This window comes from Heteronotia binoei, chromosome 20 (genome assembly GCF_032191835.1).
Source record: "Heteronotia binoei isolate CCM8104 ecotype False Entrance Well chromosome 20, APGP_CSIRO_Hbin_v1, whole genome shotgun sequence".
Classification (NCBI taxonomy): Eukaryota; Metazoa; Chordata; class Lepidosauria; order Squamata; family Gekkonidae; genus Heteronotia; species Heteronotia binoei.
Genome location: NC_083242.1, coordinates 26,583 through 48,449, shown reverse-complemented (window position 1 = coordinate 48,449; position 21,867 = coordinate 26,583). Strand labels below are relative to the sequence as shown.

At 48.1% G+C, this 21,867-nt stretch overlaps 3 protein-coding genes across 4 annotated transcripts; 2 read left to right on the top strand and 1 right to left on the bottom strand.

Moving 5' to 3' along the window:
• Positions 1 to 1,789: 1,789 nt before the first annotated feature.
• Positions 1,790 to 7,374, top strand: UBE2I (ubiquitin conjugating enzyme E2 I). Its single transcript, XM_060260516.1, has 7 exons — positions 1,790 to 2,123; positions 2,258 to 2,350; positions 2,849 to 2,932; positions 3,516 to 3,588; positions 4,595 to 4,704; positions 5,029 to 5,108; positions 6,728 to 7,374. Exons 2-7 carry the CDS (start codon positions 2,285 to 2,287, stop codon positions 6,789 to 6,791), a joined length of 477 nt encoding a protein of 158 aa, XP_060116499.1. The 5' UTR covers positions 1,790 to 2,123; positions 2,258 to 2,284; the 3' UTR covers positions 6,792 to 7,374.
• TSR3 (TSR3 ribosome maturation factor) lies at positions 6,727 to 12,604 on the bottom strand. Its single transcript, XM_060260999.1, has 4 exons — positions 12,309 to 12,604; positions 10,322 to 10,515; positions 9,281 to 9,448; positions 6,727 to 8,552 (listed from the first exon to the last, which is right to left on the bottom strand). The coding sequence occupies exons 1-4, from the start codon at positions 12,602 to 12,604 to the stop codon at positions 8,491 to 8,493; spliced, it is 720 nt and encodes a 239-aa protein (XP_060116982.1). The 3' UTR covers positions 6,727 to 8,490.
• A 147-nt stretch (positions 12,605 to 12,751) lies between these two features.
• On the top strand, positions 12,752 to 21,814 carry GNPTG (N-acetylglucosamine-1-phosphate transferase subunit gamma). 2 transcript variants are annotated; one of them, XM_060260553.1, is made up of 10 exons: positions 12,752 to 12,934; positions 13,095 to 13,162; positions 13,310 to 13,364; positions 13,444 to 13,527; positions 13,775 to 13,868; positions 14,014 to 14,128; positions 15,204 to 15,286; positions 19,430 to 19,558; positions 20,081 to 20,162; positions 20,695 to 21,814. In XM_060260553.1, the coding sequence occupies exons 1-10, from the start codon at positions 12,903 to 12,905 to the stop codon at positions 20,817 to 20,819; spliced, it is 867 nt and encodes a 288-aa protein (XP_060116536.1). In that variant the 5' UTR covers positions 12,752 to 12,902; the 3' UTR covers positions 20,820 to 21,814. The 2 variants fall into 2 exon arrangements, with proteins under 2 accessions (XP_060116536.1, XP_060116537.1); XM_060260554.1 differs by lacking the exon at positions 13,444 to 13,527 and having other exon boundaries at positions 12,879 to 12,934.
• The last annotated feature ends 53 nt before the right edge of the window (positions 21,815 to 21,867 follow it).

The following is a 21,867-nucleotide window of genomic DNA, read 5'->3' as shown; positions in this document are numbered from 1 at the left end:
TTAATATTTTACATTTACACTCATGTTTATGGCATCTTTGCATCACCTCCATTCCCGTCAGTTGCAGAGCACAGCAACTCAATACCTCTAGCCTTCTGGAGAAGTCTGCAAATGTAGCTGGCAGTGTCCGGCCCAGATCTAAGAATGTGTTTCCCCTTATAAGAATTTCTGTGGTCGCCTATTCGGCCAACTCCCAGAATACAGAAGATCACCCTAAGCAAGCAGCACTATAAAAAGGCATTAGTTTTGCTAAAGGGACAATTTATCCTTCAGCATTTGGTGCAGCACTGCACAGGGGTATGGTTTCTCTGTCAACAGAGTGCCACAGTGTGTATATGAAGCCAGAGGGTGGTACTTTTTTGAGTGGCGGAAGCTGTGCCAAATGAGGTGAAGGAGAAATGATGCTTTGAGCAAAACAAATGGATGCTGATGATAATGATGCGTGAAAGGAGATGATGAAACATATTGCTACAATCATCAAGGCAATTTTAACAAAAACAGATCAGTAACAGGAAGTGGCTATGGCAACAGGTGCCAATGAAGGGTTGGCAAAGGAACCTAGAGAGACAGTTAAAACTAGCCTGCGTCCAGAAGACTGAAAGATAACAGGTCAGCACTATTTCAGGAGGATAGTCCTGTTGCTTTGAAGTACGTAAGAACATAAGAGAAGCCATGTTGAATCAGGTCAATGGCCCATCCAGTCCAACACTCTGTGTCACACAGTGGTCAAATACACACACACACTGTGGCTAATAGCCACTGATGGACCTGTGCTCCATATTTTTATCCAATCCCCTCTTGAAGCTGGCTATGCTTGTAGCTGCCAACACCTGTGGCAGTGAATTCCACATGCTAATCACCCTTTGGGTGAAGAAGGACTTCCTTTTATCCGTTCTAACCCAACCGCTCAGCAATTTCATCGAGTGGCCACGAGTTCTTGTATTGTGAGAAAGGGAGAAAAGTACTTCTTTCTCTACTTTCTCCATCCCATGCATTATCTTGTAAACCTCTATCATGTCACCCCGCAGTCGATGTTTCTCCAAGCTAAAGAGCCCCAAGCGTTTTAACCTTTCTTCATAGGGAAAGTGTTTCAACCCTTTAATCATTCTAGTTGCCTTTTTCTGGACTTTTCCTGGTGCTATAATACCCTTTTTGAGGTGCAGTGACCAGAACTGCACACAGTACTCCAAATGAGACCGCACCATCGGTTTATACAGGGGCATTATGATACTGGCTGATCTGTTTGAATTCCCTTCCTAATAATATTAATAAAAGTAGGAGACCTGGGCTTGAGATCAGTAGGTTTTGGGGGTCTTCGTGCTCCAAAAGTCTTGGCGCCTCCCAGGTGCTAAAGGACTCCACTGGAGATGTAAAAGTGGTTCAAGGGCAATGCAGGGAAGTCCCAGGCAAACTCGTGCAAGCACCTGGGGAGGGAGGGAGGGAGGGTCTCGCTGCGGCCCTTTCTTTCCCGCCTGGCAGGCCCGGGGGGGGGGGGGGGGCTGGGCTCCACCGCAGGACTTCCTCACCCCCGCCCCCTCCCAGTTGCGCGCGCACCCCTGCCCCCGGGGTCTTTCCCGAGAGGCCCAGGCAGGCCCCCTCCCTTCTTCCCTCCCAGCTGCGCGCGCACCGGCGCCCCCTCCCCTTTCCCGGCTCTGCTCCGGTCTCCACGGCAACCGGCCCCTCCCTGGGCGCCTGGGATTGGCGGAGGTCTCGCCCCGCCCCCGGCCGGAGCCCGCCGCGGGGGAGGCGCGTCGTTAGGGGTTCCCGCGCCGCGCAGGCTCATTGGAGGCCGCGCGGCGGAGCGCGGTCTGCGCAGGCGCGCCCAGGCGGACGGGTGGCGCGAAGGGCCAAGTTGCGTCGGCGCGCTCCGCTTCCTGCGAGGGAAAGTCCGGCCTGCGAGACAAAAGGGAGGGGGAAGCGCGTCGGGAACATCCGGGTCATCCGCCGCCTGAATCCGGGAGGGAGACACAGACAGCCAGGCCGACCGACCGACCGACCGACCGACGGGAGGGAGGGGGAGAGAGAGGGCCGGCCCACGCAGCGACCCACCGACGGACGGACGGGCGGACAGCCCCAGGCGGACGGACAGACAGGCAGGCAGAGAGGGGCCGGTGCTGCCGTCGGTGAGGCCCTGCGCGGGAGGGGGAGGGGGGCCGCCAAGGTCAGGCCGGGGGGGGAGGGGAGGGGGCTCTGCTGCTGCTTCTCCCCCCTCCCCCCCCGGGCCTCGCCCGCTCTGACGCCGCCGCGTGTCTTGCAGAAGGAAGGAGGACCGAGAGAGCCCGAGATGTCTGGCATCGCCCTCAGCCGGCTCGCCCAGGAGAGGAAGGCCTGGAGGAAGGACCACCCCTTCGTGAGTGGGGAACAAAGGGCGGGGAGGAACTCGGGGGGTCCCTAGAGGGGAAAGATGGAGCAGCCCTGCGATTGGGGGTTCCCTGGCTCTGGCGCCGTCCCCTGCTCATGGCCTCTTCGCCAGCTGCCAGGCCTCCGCAGTCCCAGGTCTCTGTTGCCAACAGAAGGGCCTTGCCGGCTCAGACCAAGGGCTACCTACAAGTCCCGCCACACTGACTGGTGGGCTCCACCTTCTGCTTAGCTCAGCTCTCCTGCAGCAAACAATGTAAGCATCAAGGGCACTATCACTAAAATGGTCTCCTGAGAAAACATTGCATTCAAGGGGCATCCCACTTAAGCGTGCTTTCATGGCCTGAAAAATTAAGCTTGTAAGTCTAATCAGCGATAGAGTGTGAGTCTTCTCTGGGGCATGAAAGTATCTTAAGAGGGATGCTGCCCTTGCCATTTCCTCTGTATTGTGATTTGGCCTCTTGTGCCACTAACGGCCTTGTTGTTTCAGGGTTTTGTAGCTGTACCGACCAAAAATCCAGATGGCACGATGAATCTCATGAATTGGGAATGCGCTATTCCAGGGAAGAAAGGGGTAAGTGCAACGCTGCTGTCAGTGTTTGACCACTGCTCGGTTTCACAGGCGTAGTGTTCTGCTATATCAGAATAGCACTACATATATTTAGTTAACTTCTGAGACTGAAATGGATGTGCTGACCTTTTCTTCTTTGTGCAGTACTCATGATTTCTTAATAATTTGGAAAAGCAGGTCTCAAATGGAGCTGAATCTTCCATTGTCCATTCTGAAACGAGACTTAGTAGAGGCTGTGGGGCCAAATTGAATGGGGATCCCTGCTTACCTGAAGATGGGCTTCAGCATTTTTGGAGAGATGCTGTTGCTTTTAATGGATATGAGAGTGTTAACAATTCTTGCTGATGTGAATTACTTCCATTTTTAGATTAAACCTTTGCACTCCAGTGAGTTTGTCAACTGAGGCTCTTATTATGGCCTAACTTTTGAATTGGGACGTGGAATTCTTTGTTACATAGATCCAAAGATAATAAGTCCAGCTTTCTGTTTGCCTTTCTCTGGTTTAGTTGGGCACTGTCTCTAATCAGTCCTGCCTAATGAAATACAGTTCAGCCACTACCAACTGCACTATATTTTTCCTTGACAGACACCGTGGGAAGGAGGTTTATTTAAATTACGGATGTTGTTCAAGGATGATTATCCCTCTTCGCCTCCAAAATGTAAGTTGTAAGACTTCCTGTTGAAAAGTGCAAAAAAGCAGGCAGTCTCTGTAACAGCTCATCTGTTTTCTGTGCGTATTAAGAAAGAACTGCTTTCATGGCTTGAGGCCACACTTCATTGTCGTTTTCTCACACTGACCTTACTGTGTGAAAATGCAGAACTTGCAGAGGTCCCATAACATCTTTCCTTTGCCCCCCTCCCTACTTGTTCCCTGACAGATTTAGAACAGGAGAGCGTATTGCTCGAATCACTTGGAATTCATCTTCATGACTTCTTCCTTCTTGTCGTACTGCTGGCTTTTGTAGCTGCTGCATTTCTAACTTCCTTAATAGCCAAGTTGAGCAAACTGCCCTCCCATGTCAATAAATCACCAGCAGCATTCGAGTGGGTTATTTGCAAATGTGCTATTTGCTGCTTGAACCTCCAAGGGGTTGATTAATCCCTCCCCCCCCCCAATAGGAGCTGTACAGTATATGCCTCTGGTCAGAATTTGATCACTAAATTGCTGTTTTTGCCTGCAAGTTGCCGCCAAGTTTTTGCCTTGGCAGGGAGGGCGGGATATAAGTTTTATTATTTTAAGTAAGCTCCCGTTCAAAAGCTGAACTGAACAAACCATGATTAGCCTCAGACCTCCAGAGTAAAAAAAAATAGGGGAGGGACAGTGGCTCAGTGGTAGAGCATCTGCTTGGTAAGCAGAAGGTCCCAGGTCCAATCCCTGGCATCTCCAAAAAAGGGTCCAGGCAAATAGGTGTGAAAATCCTCAGCTTGAGACACTGGAGAGCCGCTGCCAGTCTGAGTAGACAATACTGACTTTGATGGACCAAGGGTCTGATTCAGTATAAGGCAGCTTCATATGTTCATAACATCTCTGAGTTGGAATGCACATACCTCTGTTCTTTAATTTTCTTACATTAAAATATTTCACCATTCTTTTTCAAAAGAAACTCCAAACAAATACTTTACTAGAGTACCATCTTATGCATTAATTTATACCCTTTTGTGCAGGCAAGTTTGAGCCACCGTTATTCCACCCAAATGTGTACCCTTCAGGCACAGTGTGTCTGTCCATCCTAGAAGAGGATAAGGACTGGAGGCCTGCCATCACAATTAAACAGGTAGGTCATTTTCTGACATGGCTTTCTTGGAGCCTGATCTCTCTTGGTGACTCTGTGGGCAAAGGTAGCCTGGGAGATATGGATTTTAAATCATTCAACTCAATTGTGATATAAATCCCTGACTTTGATCAGATTTGCAGCATTTGGGGTCATATTTCTGGAATCCACACGCATACTGATTTGTACCAATTATAAGTATGTCCAGAAACATAATCCAATGTTTATGTTTTTTAAATTAAAACCTAGTTTTAGGAAATAAGTTTGTTAACATATGGTAACACATTTGTGCAAAGAGGTGTGGTTTCTCTCTCTGGAATCTTGTAGATCTTGTTAGGAATCCAAGAACTCCTAAATGAACCAAATATTCAAGACCCAGCTCAAGCAGAGGCCTACACAATTTATTGGTGAGTAGCCCATTAAACCTGGCCAGGCTTACTGACAGTACCTTTGAATGTTTTCTTTTTCAATTTATTTTTAAATATTTTTTGTATTTATAGCATCCATTTTACTTCATTCCTTACAATAGGAAACGTACATCTGGGTGAAACTGTCTTGTTTTCAACCTAGTTAATAAGGGCTAAGGATGCTCCTCTCACTTAAGGGATTGTCTCCGCTAATTTCAGAGAGTAGGAAAGAGCCTTGCTTTGTAGGTGATGAAAACTTGCACAGTGGACAAAGGCAGGAGTTTCAGAGGCAATTACTTTGAGGGGGAATCATAGGGGGGAGAAACAGAAGTGGAACACGGGTGGATTAAGCCCTGCCCCAAGCATCTAAGCTTTGAGCCTGGATATACCCATCTCTAAATGAAAGGCACTAAAGAATCTCTGAATCACCCTCCTCTATGAGCTCTTCTTGAATTATTTCCCATTAAGTCCAGAGCTGTACTTCTCTAGTGCTGCTGTTTGTGCTAAAACGCTTTCTCTAAGACAATGAGGTAGATGTTGCCTGCCACTTAACAGGTGTCCTGGCTGGCAGTATTGTGCTGAGCAAGGGTAGCCTGAAAGGTGGCACAGCAGCAGCCAGGAGCTATCGCATGTCCATAGAGACTGGATCCAAGCCTCTCCCCAGGGCAGCCATTTTGCACTGATATTTAGAGCTCCTAAGTGTTGGTTTGGCTTGGAGTTGTTTCTCCTTCCAACGGCACTTCTTTAGTGGCTGGCTGGAGGTTTGCAGAGGAGAGCATCTCGGGAGGGGCAGGGTTCTGTGCCAAAGGAAGCTCCTTCAGGCAGCTTCTGTAGAATTTGGCCTGCAGGAACTCTAAATACTCAGGTCTGCTTTGTTTCCCAGGGAACTGTCCATGAGTCTTTTGTGTTCTCCTTGTCTGGAAACTTCCCTGTTGTGCATCTAGCAGGTTCACTGAAACAATGGCCTCTAGAGTCCCACATTCCCTCACATACACCAATAATTCTACAAAACAGGCCCATGATATAACCTTTATACTGCAGACCGGGGACACATGTGTGAATTTATGATACGTATAAAATTTGAACTTAAGGCTTCATGGTACATTGGCTGACACTTAGCAACTTTGCCAATGTTTCTTGTTTGCTGCTGCAGCAGCCTCAAATCCAATCTCAAACAGAAGCTTTGTGGGCTTCCTGGTAGGAGAGAAGGACGCAGCTGCTAAAGAGCAGGAGGGATACAGGCAGGTTTATTGGCCCTGTGGCCAGAAAAGATGCTTTTGCTCTCTTCCTGGACCACTGCTGTGCTCCAGTTCCTCCTCTTCCCCCTGTTTGGTTCCTAATAAGCTTCTCATGAGGGGCTGTCCTGCAGGGGCATGCCAGAACCTGGCTGTGGCACTTGCAGGTCGTGCTGCCTGGGCAGGGTTTCTTTCCCCTTCTGCCCTGGATAGAGCCACAGGTTGCAGATCCTGAGTGGCTCATACTCGACTGCTTCAAGGGAGACACGGTGCCCCCCCCCCCAACCCGGGTTCTGAAACAAGGATAGTCAGAAGCTGTGCTTTAGGGAGAACCAGGCGACAGCATGCTTCTGGAAGCCTAGTAATCTTATTCTCTTTATCCAGCCAAAACAGAGTGGAATATGAAAAGAGGGTTCGAGCACAAGCCAAGAAATTTGCACCATCATAAGCTCCTGTCATTCAGCATCTTAAAGGAAGGGATTAATTTGGCAAGAACTTGTTTACAAAACTTTTGCAAATCTAATGTCGCTATGTACAATTAATAGTCACTTAGGGGAGGGGGTTGTATGTGTGCCATTTTTCCATATTCGCCACTTGTATACAGTTCTAAATTTGCTGAATTGCCCCCAGTTTTTTCATACAGGGTCTCTTCCTTCAGTCTTTTGTATTTTTGATTGTTATGTAAAACTTGCTTTTATTTTAATATTGATGTCAGTATTTCAACTGCTGTAAAACTATAAACTTTTATACTTCTATAAATTCACTAGTATCTCCTAGTTTCTTTGCTCTCTGATGCAGGCATGCTTTAAACTGTTTAGAAGTATATTTTGCCTCTACCTGGCTGTATGAAAAAAGCTCTCCACCCTGTTCCTTCCCTTAATTTGTTTTCTACCAATAAAGATTTAGGTGGTTGTTGCTTAAAAGCCTCAGATCCAAAGTCAGCCAGCATCTTGATTCTGCGTCACTTCCTTTGTGTTCTGGCGTTTTGTCTGTGTTGCTGTTTAGAGTAAATAAACTGTTTCTATAAAGCTTCCTCGTCTCCCTTCTGCTGATTCTCTGGTTCACTTTGTCAGGTTAGGCTGTGGCCACAGCGATGAGCTTGTGTAAAACAGCAAGAGGGGAAAAGCCTGTCTTGAGGCACTGGGGAACTTACTAGGCCAAACAGCATTTTGTTGGATGGGAAATAGTAGTTTCTAGTCTTAATTTGGCATCCCTTAAACAGCAGGAGGATGTTAGAGATGCCCAAATGCTTTTTGTTTTCCCCTGGAAAAACTGACACATGCAGTGGTATTGGAAAAAGATGTAGCGGAACGTGACCCTCCACCCTTGCAGCTGCCCCCACTTCTCCACTTCAAAATGATGATTATAAATTTCAGTTTGTACTGCTTAGTGAAATAAACATTTAATTTTCCATTCAAACAGCTAAAGATAGGACCTGACAGATCTATAGGCTTGTTCATAACAGGGTCCTGAGTGCAGCAGTCAGTTCCCAAGTGTGATTGCGCTACTAATCTGCTGCTGTTCCCATGCCATGCAGGAGCACGACCACAGCCCTGGAGTGACTGCTTACATGTCAGGCTGGGTGGGTATGATTGGAAAGGGTGTTCCTTCACACCCCTCCCCCATATTCCAACTCCTGAGCCAATAATGTTGCTTGATGCTCAGAATCATTCCCCCCCCATTCCAGAAATGAGGTGTAAATTGAACTAATTCTAATAACAAAATGAAGGCTCCCATATCCTATTCATTTTCAACCCCTTAGCAATCATATTGATAACTGAAATGGGAACATAAACACAACCAGGCAGCACTCAACAGTAAGTCAAGTAGGGAAGACAGAAACAAGAGCCCCATCTGTAGCTGCAAAGAAAATACGCCAGCATCAGTGCTTCCTGCGTAGAATCCGCTGGCCCACACCTGTGCGGGGAGAGCAGCCTGCCAGCCCCACCTTGGACCAGAAGACCTGCTGAGGCTTGTAATCCTGGCCTTGTTGGGCCCCTTCCACGTGCGTCAGTCCTGTTCTTCGGAGCTGCTGCTTGATGATTCAGCTGCATCTTCATCAGTAATCACTCTACAAACCAACAGAAATCAGCATTTTAAAAAGCCAAGAAACTTCCTTGAAAGTGAAAACGAACCACTGCAGTCCCTTACCCTCTGGCAGGCCTGTTGAGATAACAGAACTCTTTCCCGGAATCAACGTCAAAAGGGTCTGCAAAGCCAAAAATCAAAATGGTTAGGCAATTGGTGCTGCCGCGTGCCCTGCCGAGGGTTGGCCCTAAGGATCTTCCCAGCACAGATCATCCTTCCTACATCTCTCCTCTACCTTTTTTGCACATGTCCCCAAACCAGGTCTCGCAGGGTTCTGGAAGGAAGAGAAGTCCTTGCCAGACACAGTGACTTATTTCTCCCATCTCTGCACAAAATCTTTCCTGGAGACGCTGGTGGCTACAGAAAGGAAGGGTGCCATAAGGGTTGCTTCTTCATAGTCCAGAGAAAGCAAAGGAAGGGAGCTTAACGCACAAGACAGTGAACCATAGGGTTGCAATATGAGTTTTGGAAAAGACTAAGAATACCAGAAAACACTTTCCTGCAGACTCGACTATGCGACTGAACAACAACAAAAAGTAGCCCTCTTCTGTTTGGTAAAGAAAAGCCATTTCGGAGAAAGCTGAGTTGTCTACCCCTGAAGTAGAGAAGTACTTTGACTCAAGCCACAAAATAAACCCTCCTGGTTGCCTTGGAGGGTTTGTCTTTGATGGTGAACCTGAGGCAACACCACAGGGCATCTCTGGGACAGAATGGTCCAGAAAAGGTATCCTCCCCCCAAAAAGCAGCTGCAGCACTCCAGAAAGCACCTTTCTGACCACCACTGAGAAACCAGCACACATGTCAAGAAGATCCAGCTCAAAGTAGTAGCAATCTAAGGGGCATTCTTACCTATTTCTTCTTTTTCTGGGGTGGTGGCCAGAAACTCTCTCTCAACTCTCAGCACTTCTTCTTCACAGCTACAGGCTGCATATTTCCGCAGGAGATCACTGTTCAGATCAAGGAACACCATTCCCCACTTAAATTTCTTCAGGAGAGTTGCAGCAATATCTGAGAACCCTTAAAAAAGAAAAGGGGCGATGAGCCACCTGACACTTAAAAAAACCTAACTGTTGGGGACTGCACCTACGAGCGGTTGTCCCTTGAGGCATGCTGACAGTGGGCAGGGCCAGTGAATAGGGCTTGAGACATGCTGACAGTGGGCAGGGCCAGTGAATAGGGCTTCCACTGCCAGCTGAGAGGCTACCCCAAAGGAGAAGTGAGCCAGAATGGAGAATTTGTTTTCCAGGTGAACATTCTTATATGTTCACCTGCCAGTGGCCTAGACCACCAGAAGTTGACAAGCAGAGTGGATCTCTCTCACAGAATCAACATCTATTGTGGCAGAAGAAGACCAAAATCAGCACTAGAAATGCTCTCATGAGCCTTCAAGTCTTGTCCTCCCACCGTCCTCATTTCTGATGACAGTTTCAAGAGGGAGGAAATCGGGGTGTGCGTTCAAAGACACACTAAAACATGCAGAACATTGAATCTTAAATTTGCATTCTAAACCACTCCCTACCAGATAATTTTACTATACTGTGATTGGATCTTAAATTTGTACCAGTTTGCATTCTGAGCCACTGACTATCAGCTATGTGTGGCTTTGCTCACTGTACTGGATTCCTCGTCTGATGAAGTAAGCACACGAAAGCTTACGTTGACTAAAACGAAGTTGGTCTTAAAGGTGCAACTTGACTCTTATTTTGTTCTACTACTTCAGACCAACACGACTGACTACTTGGATCTACCTCTTAGGACAGGCATTCTGCCATTGCATAATCTCTCCAAGGCTTATTGCAAATTACAAATGGGGGGAAGGGCATCCTTTAGAGAAAGGCTGGGGAAAAATGCATTAGACAACATATAATTTTTGTACATGTCCTGCCTCACCTACAATACAGAAAGCAGCAGCAAATGCTTCCACACAGGACAGCTTGTATGGGCGGCCATAGTTCACTGGATTAGCAGCCACCAAGTAGGGCAGCTGCCGGAGGTGGCCTCCTCTCATTTTGTTGAACGGTGTCTCATCCAGCTTTGCCCAAGAACAGTCAATCACAGCAACTCCATTCTGAGCCACAGCTGGTCTAAAAATGCAGCAGAAGATTCAAACTGAACATTTTAAAAAACTTTCTCACATGCTGAAATTTAGTGCTGAAGATGAATGCTCCGATCCCAGGGAATGTTAATGAAGCTGAACTGCAAAAACAGCTACTTTAGCACTCCCCTCCACCACTCTATGCCTACCTCAATCACACCCTCATGGGGAAGCAAACCTCCAGAAGCAGCATGAGTGGGTGGAGGTCAAGGAGCAAACTGTATATAGAAAAAGTATGTAACATAAGTCATTTGTCTGAGACCCCTCCCCCCCCCAAAAAAAAGAAATGCAGAACAGACGAAGCTAGAATGGCCAAATTATTCCTGGGGAAGAGCATTTCTTTACACTGCCTTATGCATGGCTCCAATGATTCAGGGATACAGAAGGACTTGGGGTGTGTGTATGAACTTAGTTTGCTCAGAAGGAATCGTGGTAATGCCATTGGCCTAACAAAAGTTAATGAAAAATTAATCTTCCGCACTTGTAACCAGTTACAATGACAGATGTATCTCCAGATTCAGAGGCACAGTATAGCCTATACTGGGGACAAATATGGAGCAGATGGCTGATGGTGCGATCTAACAAGGCATCCTGCATCAGGAAATCCCACCCAACAAGTCTGGAATGAACTTAGCAAAGTAATGGCCCAGAGATCACCTTTGTGACTCGTCCTAGTTATTTTATTCATAAATGATCTGGAGTCAGGTGAGCAATGAAGGGGCTGTCTGCACATTCCAAGGACCGCCACAAGGATCTCTCCAAATTGTGTCAGAGCAACTTAATGTGGCAGGCCAGTGCAACTTATGTCTGGGCTGCAGACTTCTGGTGCGTTCCCAAAGCAGGCAGTTAGTTTGCAGGCTGAGTTTCTTACAGCTTTTATTGAACAAGTGTGGAAGCTACCAGTCTATCTATATAACCCAATCCACTGCATGTTTTCTTAGAATCAAACTCTATTCTCAGGAGAAAGGTCATATTACCGTAATCCTTTGATCAAAAAAGCAAGTGTGTGGCTTGTGCTGGTATTGAAAAAACCAAGAGGGGGGAAACAGTAAAAGTGATAACATTTCTGCTTAACATAAGTCTTATAGAATAAACATAAATAAGGGGAGGTGGAAAGAGAGGAACTTTAAATGCATTCCTGAAACCATTGGCTTGGCTTGGTGAAGTGACTTGAAGAGACAAATGCCTTCTCCAGGCTGGCTGATAGGGCACTGGGGGCTTTGAGAACCACACAATATGTGTAAAAGAACCACATGTGGCTCGCAAACTCCAATTTGAGCAGCCCTGGTCTGTATACTGGAATAACTTGTTATGTAACACATTATCTTACCAAAAGCTTAGTAGGGCAATATTATAACTTCAAGGAATTATCTTCTCCCAATAAATAAATAAACCACGTGAACTCCCCAGCCTTTCCCAATTGGCAAGAAAGGCTAAGGTGGGAACAGGGGAGATAATATCCAATGTCCTTCAGAGCAGAAGGGCAAGATTTGAGTTCCCCACCACCTTCGAAGCCATCCAATTTCCAGGGTATAAGCTTTAGAGAGTCCAAGCAGCCGAGACCCTGAAAAGCCCACAGCCCCCCCCCCCCCCCCCGCCGCCCAAAGTCTGTCCGGTCTCGAATCTCGGGGCTGGCTACCCAGCTGCAGCTGCCCTTCGGAGGAGTGCCTGAGCAGAGCTGAACAGAAGCGCTGTCATCTGAGGCTGGGCCGGGCCGGGCGAGACCCTGCTCCTGGGCTCGGCTCCCCTCCCTCCTTCCCTCCCGGGGCGGGTGGCACTGACCTGTCGGCGGGCGAGACGCAGCGGGAGGCCACGGGGCTGAGGACCAGGCCCCCGAAGCGCTGCCCGAGCCGCAGCGTCCGCACCAGCCCCTTGCGCGCCAGCCGCCGCCCCGTGCAGCGCCGCCGGTCGCACTGCTCCAAGTCCCACAGGGCCGCCACCGGGCCCCCTCGCCCGCCCGCCCCCGCCTCCTCCTCCCGGCCGCCGGCTGCTCCCGCCGGCCCATCCTCCTCCTCCTCCCGCCGCCGCCCCCGGCCCTCCTTCCCCCCGGCCGCCCGCCGCCCCCGGCTCCGACCCATCCAAGCAGGCCGGAAGGAAAAAAGGGATTATGTGCCCGCGCTTCCGCTTCCGGGTGCATGTCTGAGTGCGCCTGCGCGGTGACGGCGGCCGGGAGGGGCCATCGCCGGCAACTTCCTATTCAAGATGGCGCCGCCGCTGCCGCTTTTGCTGCTGCTCCTGGGGGCCGGTGAGGGCGGGAGGCGGCGGGCGGGGAAGGGGCGGAGGCGGCCTCACCACCCACCCACCCACCGTCCTTGACCGGCCTCCGCCTCTCTTCCTCCCTCCCTCGCAGGCTCCGTCGTGGTCGCCGCCGGGAAGATGAAGGTGGTGGAGGAGCCCAACAGCTTCGGGTGAGGCGGGCCGGGGCGGGGCCTCCCTCACTCTCCCACCCCAGGGCTCCCAGGCCCAGCTCCTCCCCGCTGGCACCACGGAGGAAAGGGGGGCCGCCTCCGCCCCCCGCCCACTCTCCAGGAACCTCTCAGCCTCTGCCTCCTTCTCTTTCCCACCCAGGCTGCACAACCCCTTTCTGCCTCCCACGCACCGCCTGCAGCCCAAGGCCAGCCCAGCACCGGCTTCAGGTGAGGCAGAGGGCGGGAGCAGCAGCAGCTGCTGCTGCAGTCACAGGTCTGGACTGCCTGCCACTCAAGGGGCATGCGTATCTGCAAAGGCAGCCTTCTGTATCAGGGGTTCTGTCTCAAGCTGTTTTGTCTGTGCTTTGTTTGTAGGCCCTGCCCATTTTCTCCAGCTGGCGAGCAAGTGCTTCAGCTACATGGAGTCCACGTAAGTAACCAGAGCGGGCCTGGGTGAAAACGTAGGACTGTGCCAGAGACTGCTGTGACCGTCTTTGCACTCTCCTTAGGTACAAGTACGAATTCTGCCCCTTCCAGAATGTTACCCAGCACGAGCAAACTTTCCGGTGGAACGCTTACAGTGGAATTCTTGGGTAAGGACCAGCTACTGTTTTGCAGCCCTGCTTTGGGGTTCCTTCCCACAGTCCAAGAGACAAGGTGACAAGTGCTGAGAGGTCGCTCCGTTCCACATCAGGAGCTTAGAACATGTAGATGTAGTGTTAGTTTTCACTAAGAAGAAAGTAGTAACGCCTTCCATGTTTTACTGTGTACTGATGATGCACCCAGTGTTAGAAACAGAAAATAAGAACATAATCTCCTCCCTCCCCACCGGTCTTTTAGTATCTGGCATGAATGGGAAATTGAAAACAACACGTTTGTTGGCATGTGGATGAGAGATGGAGATGCTTGTGAAACCAGGAACAGGCAGACCAAGGTATGGCAATCAGACGCTTTAGGGGAAGTAGGAATATCTTTCCTTCTCCCATCTCTAAAGCAGTGATTGTGGCACTTCCCAAAAAGGGGTTGTGGGCAGCTGGCAATTTGGCTGTTTGCACAGTTTCTCCATTGTTTGTTTCCAGGTTCTCCTTGTCTGTGGAAAGAGCAACAGGCTAGCTCATGTGTCTGAACCAAGCACTTGCGTTTATTCGTTGACATTTGAAACACCACTCGTTTGCCATCCGCATTCTCTCTTAGGTAGGGGTCATCTGATCTGCTGTGGGGGAGGAGGAGGGAATGCTGGGGAGTTGCTCCATGTCTATGTAACTTATGCTCCTTTTTTTAGCTCTGGACATTATTGAAGTCAGAATCTTGCAAGATATTGTGACACCAACATCTCAAGGACTGAGCCTGTCTAATCTTGCAGTTTTACAGTTAGGGCTGAGATCCCTTCAGACAGATGCATTTGGCCAGGCTACAGTATCCATCTGTGCTAATGCCTGCCTCAACCACAGTATGTGGGTGTCACATAACTGCACTTATAGTTAGTCTTGTCTATTCTACATTGAAAGGATAACAAGATGTGTCAAAGCAAGGGAAAAGGAACCAGCCCCAGAATCAGTTGCAACATCTCTCGCCCCCCTTTTTCCCTCCCCCCAGTCATACTGTTGTGCTCTAGCAATGCTGCTAACACATATAATGCTGGCCAGATTGCCCCATGAGTTTCGTTACCTAAGGTGTACAAACTTGACCATAGCAGCAAACCCCATGCCACAGTGGAGAAGGCAGCAGTAGCCTTGGTAACATTTATCCTTGCGACAGAGCCAAGGTAGATTAGGAAGCTAGCTTCAAGATACCATGTGTCTCAACCATGCACGGAAAGTCCCGGGAGAAGGTGTCAAGTACAGTCCTGCCAGTAGGAAAAGGCTTTTCTGTGTTTAAGAATACCACAGAGGGAGATGATGAAAGACCCCATAAGGTAAAGTTTACCTTTGAAGAATGCTCTGCCAGACGGCAGATACAAAGCAACTGGGGTGAAGGATCAGGAACTGAACAGATGCTCACTGTTATGTTCCCTCCCACCCCATGTAACAAACATTCAGCAGGGACTGAGGGAATTTCTGATGGTGGAGCCCTAGTCCAGGAGAACAGCACACGTCCCTCATGAGGCTGGTGATATCCTTCAGTCAGGGCTGTGCTCCACATCTGCTGCTGATCATGGATTGAGTTCTGGAGGCAATTTGGCTGCCAGAAGGGTCAGGCTGAAAGGCAGCTCTAGCCCCCCCTCCCACCCCAGCAGCCCTTAGGAGCAAGTATCTCTTTTCTTTTGCAGTGTACCCAGCCTTGCCTGAAACCCTCCAAAGAAAGTGGGATGACCTAGAGCAGTCACTTTATGAAGAGATGGTCACAAAGCAGGTTTGCAACTGTATTTTGGATGAATTCTTGCACATTGGAAGAGCTGGTTTTGGTCAACTACACCCATCTTCATAAACTGATTATTGTATATGAGTTTACAGCTGGGTGGATTCAAAGCAATGAGGTTTAGTTAAATATGTAGGATTGTTTTCATAGGGGGTTTTGTTGTAAATTTCAAGTTATGAAACGTTAAGCAAAATAACCTTATTGAAATGAAAAGCTGGTTGAAGTTTAAAGATATTACAACTGGCAACCGTCATTTAAGGGAAGCCGTGGCTGTCAGTCAGGACTAACAGCTGTGTAAAATCAGTGTGTGTGTGTGTTGGGGGGGGGGAGCAGAATCTCCCTGTTAGATTTATTACCATTGGGTTCTTCCTGGGCCCAGGGACCAGCTAGTCATGATTAGCTTCAACTAGAACCAGAGCTTTTTTAACCCTGACCCAAATAAGAGAGCTATGGCTGACCCAAGGCCATTCCAGCAGCTGCAAGTGGAGGAGGGGGGAATCCAACCCGGTTCTCCCAGATAAGAGAGCTATGGCTGACCCAAGGCCATTCCAGCAGGTGCAAGTGGAGGAGGGGAGAATCAAACCGGGTTCTCCCAGATAAGAGAGCTATGGCTGACCCAAGGCCATTCCAGCAGGTGCAAGTGGAGGAGGGGGGAATCCAACCCGGTTCTCCCAGATAAGAGAGCTCTGGCTGACCCAAGGCCATTCCAGCAGCTGCAAGTGGAGGAGTGGGGAATCCAACCCGGTTCTCCCAGATAAGAGAGCTATGGCTGACCCAAGGCCATTCCAGCAGCTGCAAGTGGAGGAGTGGGGAATCAAACCCGGTTCTCCCAGATAAGAGAGCTCTGGCTGACCCAAGCCACTCTGAGTCTCTGATTCAGAGAGAAGGGTGTGGTATAAATCTGCAGTTGTCGTCGTCGCTTGGTTCTTAAATTGCCATCTTTTGATTTTGTAATTGGATTTGTTTGTGAAGTTTTAAATCACAGGCACTAAACACCTCAAGGATATGTTGTTGGGCCGAGGGGCCATTTCTGCAGTATCTTTCTTATTTTATGCTCTACCATGTTGTCACTTCTCTGGTTAGAGAATTGATGGCTCTAGAAAGCCGTCTATACATTTATTTTTCATCTTATGAAAACCTCCCTTGTCCCCCATTGTGTTGGTTTGCACCTGGAAAGCCCTGGGTGTTTGATGTGGCATTAGGAGTTTCTTATTATTTTTGTGTGCCTAAGTGGCTGATCTATCCTGATTTCTACTTCAGGCTTAGACTTTCAGTTGTGGCACAGCTTGGATCTGGGTGGACCATTGCAAAGGATTCTGGTTGGTCTCAGCCAAAACTGTTCTAGTCTTGATCACTTTGCAGAAACCTTGCAGTTAATCCCACGAGTGTGTTATTGGCAGAAAGTCCCAATTAGTCAAGGGTCTAACTTCCAAATAAGCGCACATTTGGTTGCAGCCTTGGCCTCTGAGAAAGCCTATCTGGCTTTAGAACCTGGGGCAGACCAGACCTGCTTTGGTATACAGGGCCTGTTTCCTCCCTGCCTTCCTGGAGAGGCTTTTAAGTACATAAGAGAAGCCATGTTGGATCAGGCTGTCACAAGGTTGAGGGCTATGCCCCCTCAAATCTTAGAGGGGGGAAGGGAGAGCAGAGAATAATTTAAATCACTATTATCAGTGGGGGAACTTAGGGTTCTTATGGTCTGGTAGAGTTAAGTAGTTTGCCAGTCTACAGGACACTGAATCAAATCTTACTAAAAACAGGAAAAGTTTTATTTACAGAGTTTAGGATTGAAACATAAAAAAGATAATAAAACAAACAAGGGATTTAGCAGTGTACCAATTGTAAGGAACACAGGCAAAACAGAAAAGACAACCGGCGGTCAGGCAGACTAGCTCATTTGCTCTCAGCAATATAGTTATCTCAAGGTTGCTTGTGTCCTAAGCCTTCAGCTTATTACAGCAGAATTACAAGCTAAAGAGCCCCAAGTTTTTTACCTTTCTTCATAGGGAAAGTATTCCAACAGTTGCCCTTTTCTGCACTTTTTCCAATGCTATATCTTTTTTGAGATGCAGTGACCAGAATTGTACACAGTCCTCCAAATGAGGCCACACTATTGATTTATACAGGGGCATTATGATACTGGCTGATTTGTTTTTAATCTCCTGAAGAATTTCCGGCATGGTGTTGGCCTTTTTTATTGCAGTTGCACACTGGCTCAACATTTTCAGTGCGTTATCTACCACGATCCCAAGATCTCTCTCTTGGTCAGTCTCCACCAGTTAACTTGTATTTATAGTTAGGATTTTTGGCCCCAATGTTAATCACTTTGCACTTGGCCACGTTGAATCTCATTTGCCATGTCAACGCCCACTTGCTCAGCCTCGACAGTTCCCTTTGGAGTGCCTCACAATCTTCTCTGGTTCTCACCACCCTGAACAATTTAGTGTTATCTAGAAACTTAGCCACTTCACTGCTTACTCCCAACTCCAAATCATTAATGAACAAGTTAAAAAGCATCAGACCCAGTACTGAGCCCTGCAGTACCCCACTGCTTACCACCCTCCACTCCGAAAATTACCCATTTATACACATTCTTTGTTTCCTATTAATTAGCCAGTTTTTGATCCACAAGAGGACTTGTCCTTTTACCCCATGACTGCTGAGCTTATGTAGGAACTTTTGATGAGGAACTTTTATCATCAAAAGATTCCTGGAAGTCAAGATAAACAACATCTATTGAGTCTCCTTTGTCCACATGTTTGTTCACCCCTTCAGAGAACTCTTAGTGAGACAAGATCTTCCCTTACAGAATCCTTGCTGAGTCTTTCATTCTCTCTCTCTCTCAAATTGCTGCCATCACCTGACCCTTCTAGGAACTGCATACTGGAAGAGTCAGGACTCCCAGCTTCCCTTCCAAGTTCTTAGGCCTTGCCGCTATTTTCTGTTGCCCACTGCCTGGTCACCATTGGAACAGATTACTGCCTTGCATGCCCCATGGAAGAATAGCTCCTCGCCAATTGCTAGCCGCCTCCCTTGCATTCCTTATAAAATAGTGTGTTGGAGATCTGTGTGGTACAGAGAACCACTGCCTACATCAAAAGTTTATTAAAAAGAAAACGTTTACAAGCATACTTTTACCTACACCAGACTGAGCAAGGAATTCCGAAATAAATGGGTAAACCAAAAATACTGTCTCTATACATGAGCTGTCAGATGTTCAAACACAGGACAGGCTCCTTAGCGAGTCCCAGATCACTCCAGCTCTCTAGGCGAGCACATGGTCAAAACAGCTGCCTTCACCAGACCTCTGATGGGCCCTGCGCGAGAGAGGGAGACCTCCTGCGTCCTGCAAGGAGCTCTGTCCCCCTCTTCCCCAACCAGGTCAGAGAAGGGTTTCCTGACCCTTCTTCCTGGAGATTATTTCTGGACTCTTCTAGTCAAATACTGGAGAAAGTGGGGGGGGGGGGGAGGGCGGGATTTCTCCATCCCATTGTCTCCTGCTACAACCATTAGCGTTTGTATGAAGGGGGACTGAGGTACAATTGAACTGACTTCCTTCTCTCTGCCCCAAGGGGAGGCAAAACTGTTATAGTGCAAAGTGGGATCCCTCAGGGGAAGATGCATTTCTTCACAGTGCCTTTGCACAGATTCTGAGAAATGCAGGCAGAGGGGTCTCTTGAAATTCTGCACTATGTCTCTATGCTACCTGAAAGATCTTGGATGACTGCCCTAAAACCTTGGAGGTATAGAAGCTTTGATTAGCTGTTCACCAATATTGTTGGAACAGTCGGTTGGTATCTACACATCTCTAGGAAATGCCTCAGTTTCAGGATGGGAAGCTTGATGGAAATCCACCTGCTGGCTGATAGATGGATTCCTGACCTGGCTGGCCTGATCGTGTCTGATCCCGGAAGCTAAGCAGGATTGACCCTGGCTAGTATTTTGATGGGAGACCAAGGAATACCAGGGAAGACAGGGAGGCAGGCAGGCAGTTGCAAACTGCTTTTGGACATCTGTTGCCTTGAAAACCCTTTGAGGTCTCCACATCGTTTATTTGCAAAGAGACAAAAGATGAAAAGCAAACACAGGTGGCCTTGGGAAGGAACAAAGCTTGATTTGGTGTTTTGGTTTTTACAGGGGTACGAGAAGAAGTTGAGAGAGATCTTTGAAGAAGCCACATTTTTTAAATCAACAAAAGCGGCACAGAGTGAGCAAAAAAATAAACTTCAGCATCAGGAATTTGAATCTTTGGGAAAGTGCAATAAGGTACAGAAACTGGAAAGAGCTGTTTTGCTGGTGACTCTCAGATGCCCTGATTAGCTGTTTCAGTGGAGTCCCCTACTGAGTAAGTCTGCAGTGCAGCAGTTAGAGAGTCGAACTAGAAATGGGGAGACCTCCTTTACCATGCAAGTTCACTGGGTGATTTTTCTTTCTCCCTGACCTACCTCACAAGGTTATTATGAGAACAGGATGGAGGAGGCAGAGGAGACAATGGTGTTGTAAGCTGGGAAAAGCAGGGTATAATACCCATTCATTTAAATGGCTAGGGGGAAGGGGTGGGAGCATGGCCAAAGAGCTGGCCATACAAAAGCTGCCTGGGAATGTCATCCGAGTGTTGAGAGCATTGTGGATGACTGGATGACTCTTGCAAGGATCCTAAGAACTGCAGAGGCCCTTTTGGTTAATCAGAGCAGATCCCAGAAGCCACTCTTTAGGGACAAAGCAGCTTTTTTTCTGCTCCACTTGGGCGTTTCGTGTGTTCTGAGATTTGTACTTCCCTCCTTGCAGGAATATCAGCAACTTTCCAGAGATGTACAGAAACTGAAAGACCTCCTAACTCAGCATGGAGTTTCATATGAAGCTGCCCTGCGTAAGTGAAGCAAAGTTCTTTCCTGCTTGCTGAGGGACTGCACAGCTGATTAGGAATTGCTGCCATGGGATTCGGTGGGCCTGAGAAGCAAATGGCAGGCCTTTTCTTTTGTCTTTGATCAGAAAACCTGAGTCCGTATAGGGGCTTCAAAACTGGAGTTCTTAATTTAAAAAGAAAACCTGAGTCTACCTGAGGAAATCAAGACCCGGTGCTCCCTGGGGGCACCTAATGGGTAGAGCAGTGGTGGCCAAACTGGGCAGCCAGGTCAGGCTAGTGACTTCTTCACTGTGCAGCTGAAGCGTGGTTGCTGAGGAGGCAGAGTGAAGGTAAATGCTGAGTGAATACGGGCTGTCAGACTGTTGAATGTGTGCATGCAGACTTCTCTCGGGCTTTCACCCCTGAGGTGTCCTGAAGATCGTCTTTGATACTGTGGCGCTCATGTTTGGAGTTTTAGCAGGCCTCATATAGAACCATGTAGATTGTATGTGTGAATTCTGAGTTTAATTACAACCAACCACTCTCAATTTTCCAGTTGAAGACAGTGAAGATAAGCGTGCCATTCCACAAAGAGTTACAGAAACACCAGCTCGTACAGTTGTACCCAAGGTTGAGATACACAAGCATGGAGATACTGGACTCTGGAATGATTCCCCCTGAAGGAATTTACTTGGCCAATCCGCTTAACTCTGGATCTTTCACGCCATCTGAGTGTTGCGAGCATTGTGGACGACTGGATGATTCTTGCAAGGATCCTAAGAACTGCAAAGGCCTTTTTGGTTAATCAGAGCAGATCCCAGAAGCCACTCTGTAAGGACAAAGCAGCCTTTTCTCTGCTCCACTTTGGTGATCAGTGTGTTCTGAGATTTGCACTTCCCTCCTTGTAGGAATATCAGCAACTGCATCAAATGCAGACCTACCAGGTGTATTGGGTCAGACAAGTTCTAGACCAACTAAATTCCATCCCTTCTGATGGTCTAGTTTGGTGTAATGGTTAAGTGTGCAGACTCTTATCTGGGAGAACTGGGTTTGATTCCTCGCTCCTCCACATGGACATGCTGATGTGACCTTGGGCCACCCACAAGTTCTCTCAAAGCTGTTTTGCTCAAGAGCAGTTCTGGGAGAGCTCTTTCAGCTCCACCTACCTCACAGGGTGTCTGTTGTGAGAGGGGAAGGGGATTGTAAAGAAATGTCATCTTCAGGTAGTAAAGGATGGGGTTTAAATCAGATCTCTTCTCCTCTTAAAGTGTTTTCCTGTTTCAAGATACAGTCTTCTTACTGCTTAACGGTTGCCTTGTGGGAGAGCTGAGATGCTGCTGTTCCTGTTTAGCTGTTGCTTGATTCCACAAGCATGGTTTGCTGTAGAAACATCAGTCTGTCATTTCTGTCGTAGACTATGACACAGGCTGCAAAATCAGCATCTGCCTTTCCTTGCTGGAGAACAAGTGGATAAGAGCAGGGCGCAGACATTGAAAGAGGCCCATGATATAACTGCTTCCAGTGTTCTCACTGCACACTTGAGCAGCAAAATGGGGAGGTGGGTTAGGAGAGTGAGCAGCCAGCAAAGGGTGCTCTGCTTTTCACCAAAGAGCATCCTCTCTCTTTTGGTCTCAAACTTATGCCTGGATATGCTGTATTAAAAAATCTTACAGCCACTTTTTCCTTTTTTCCAGTGGTTCTTTGCTTGGAAAGGAGGGGGAATCTAAAG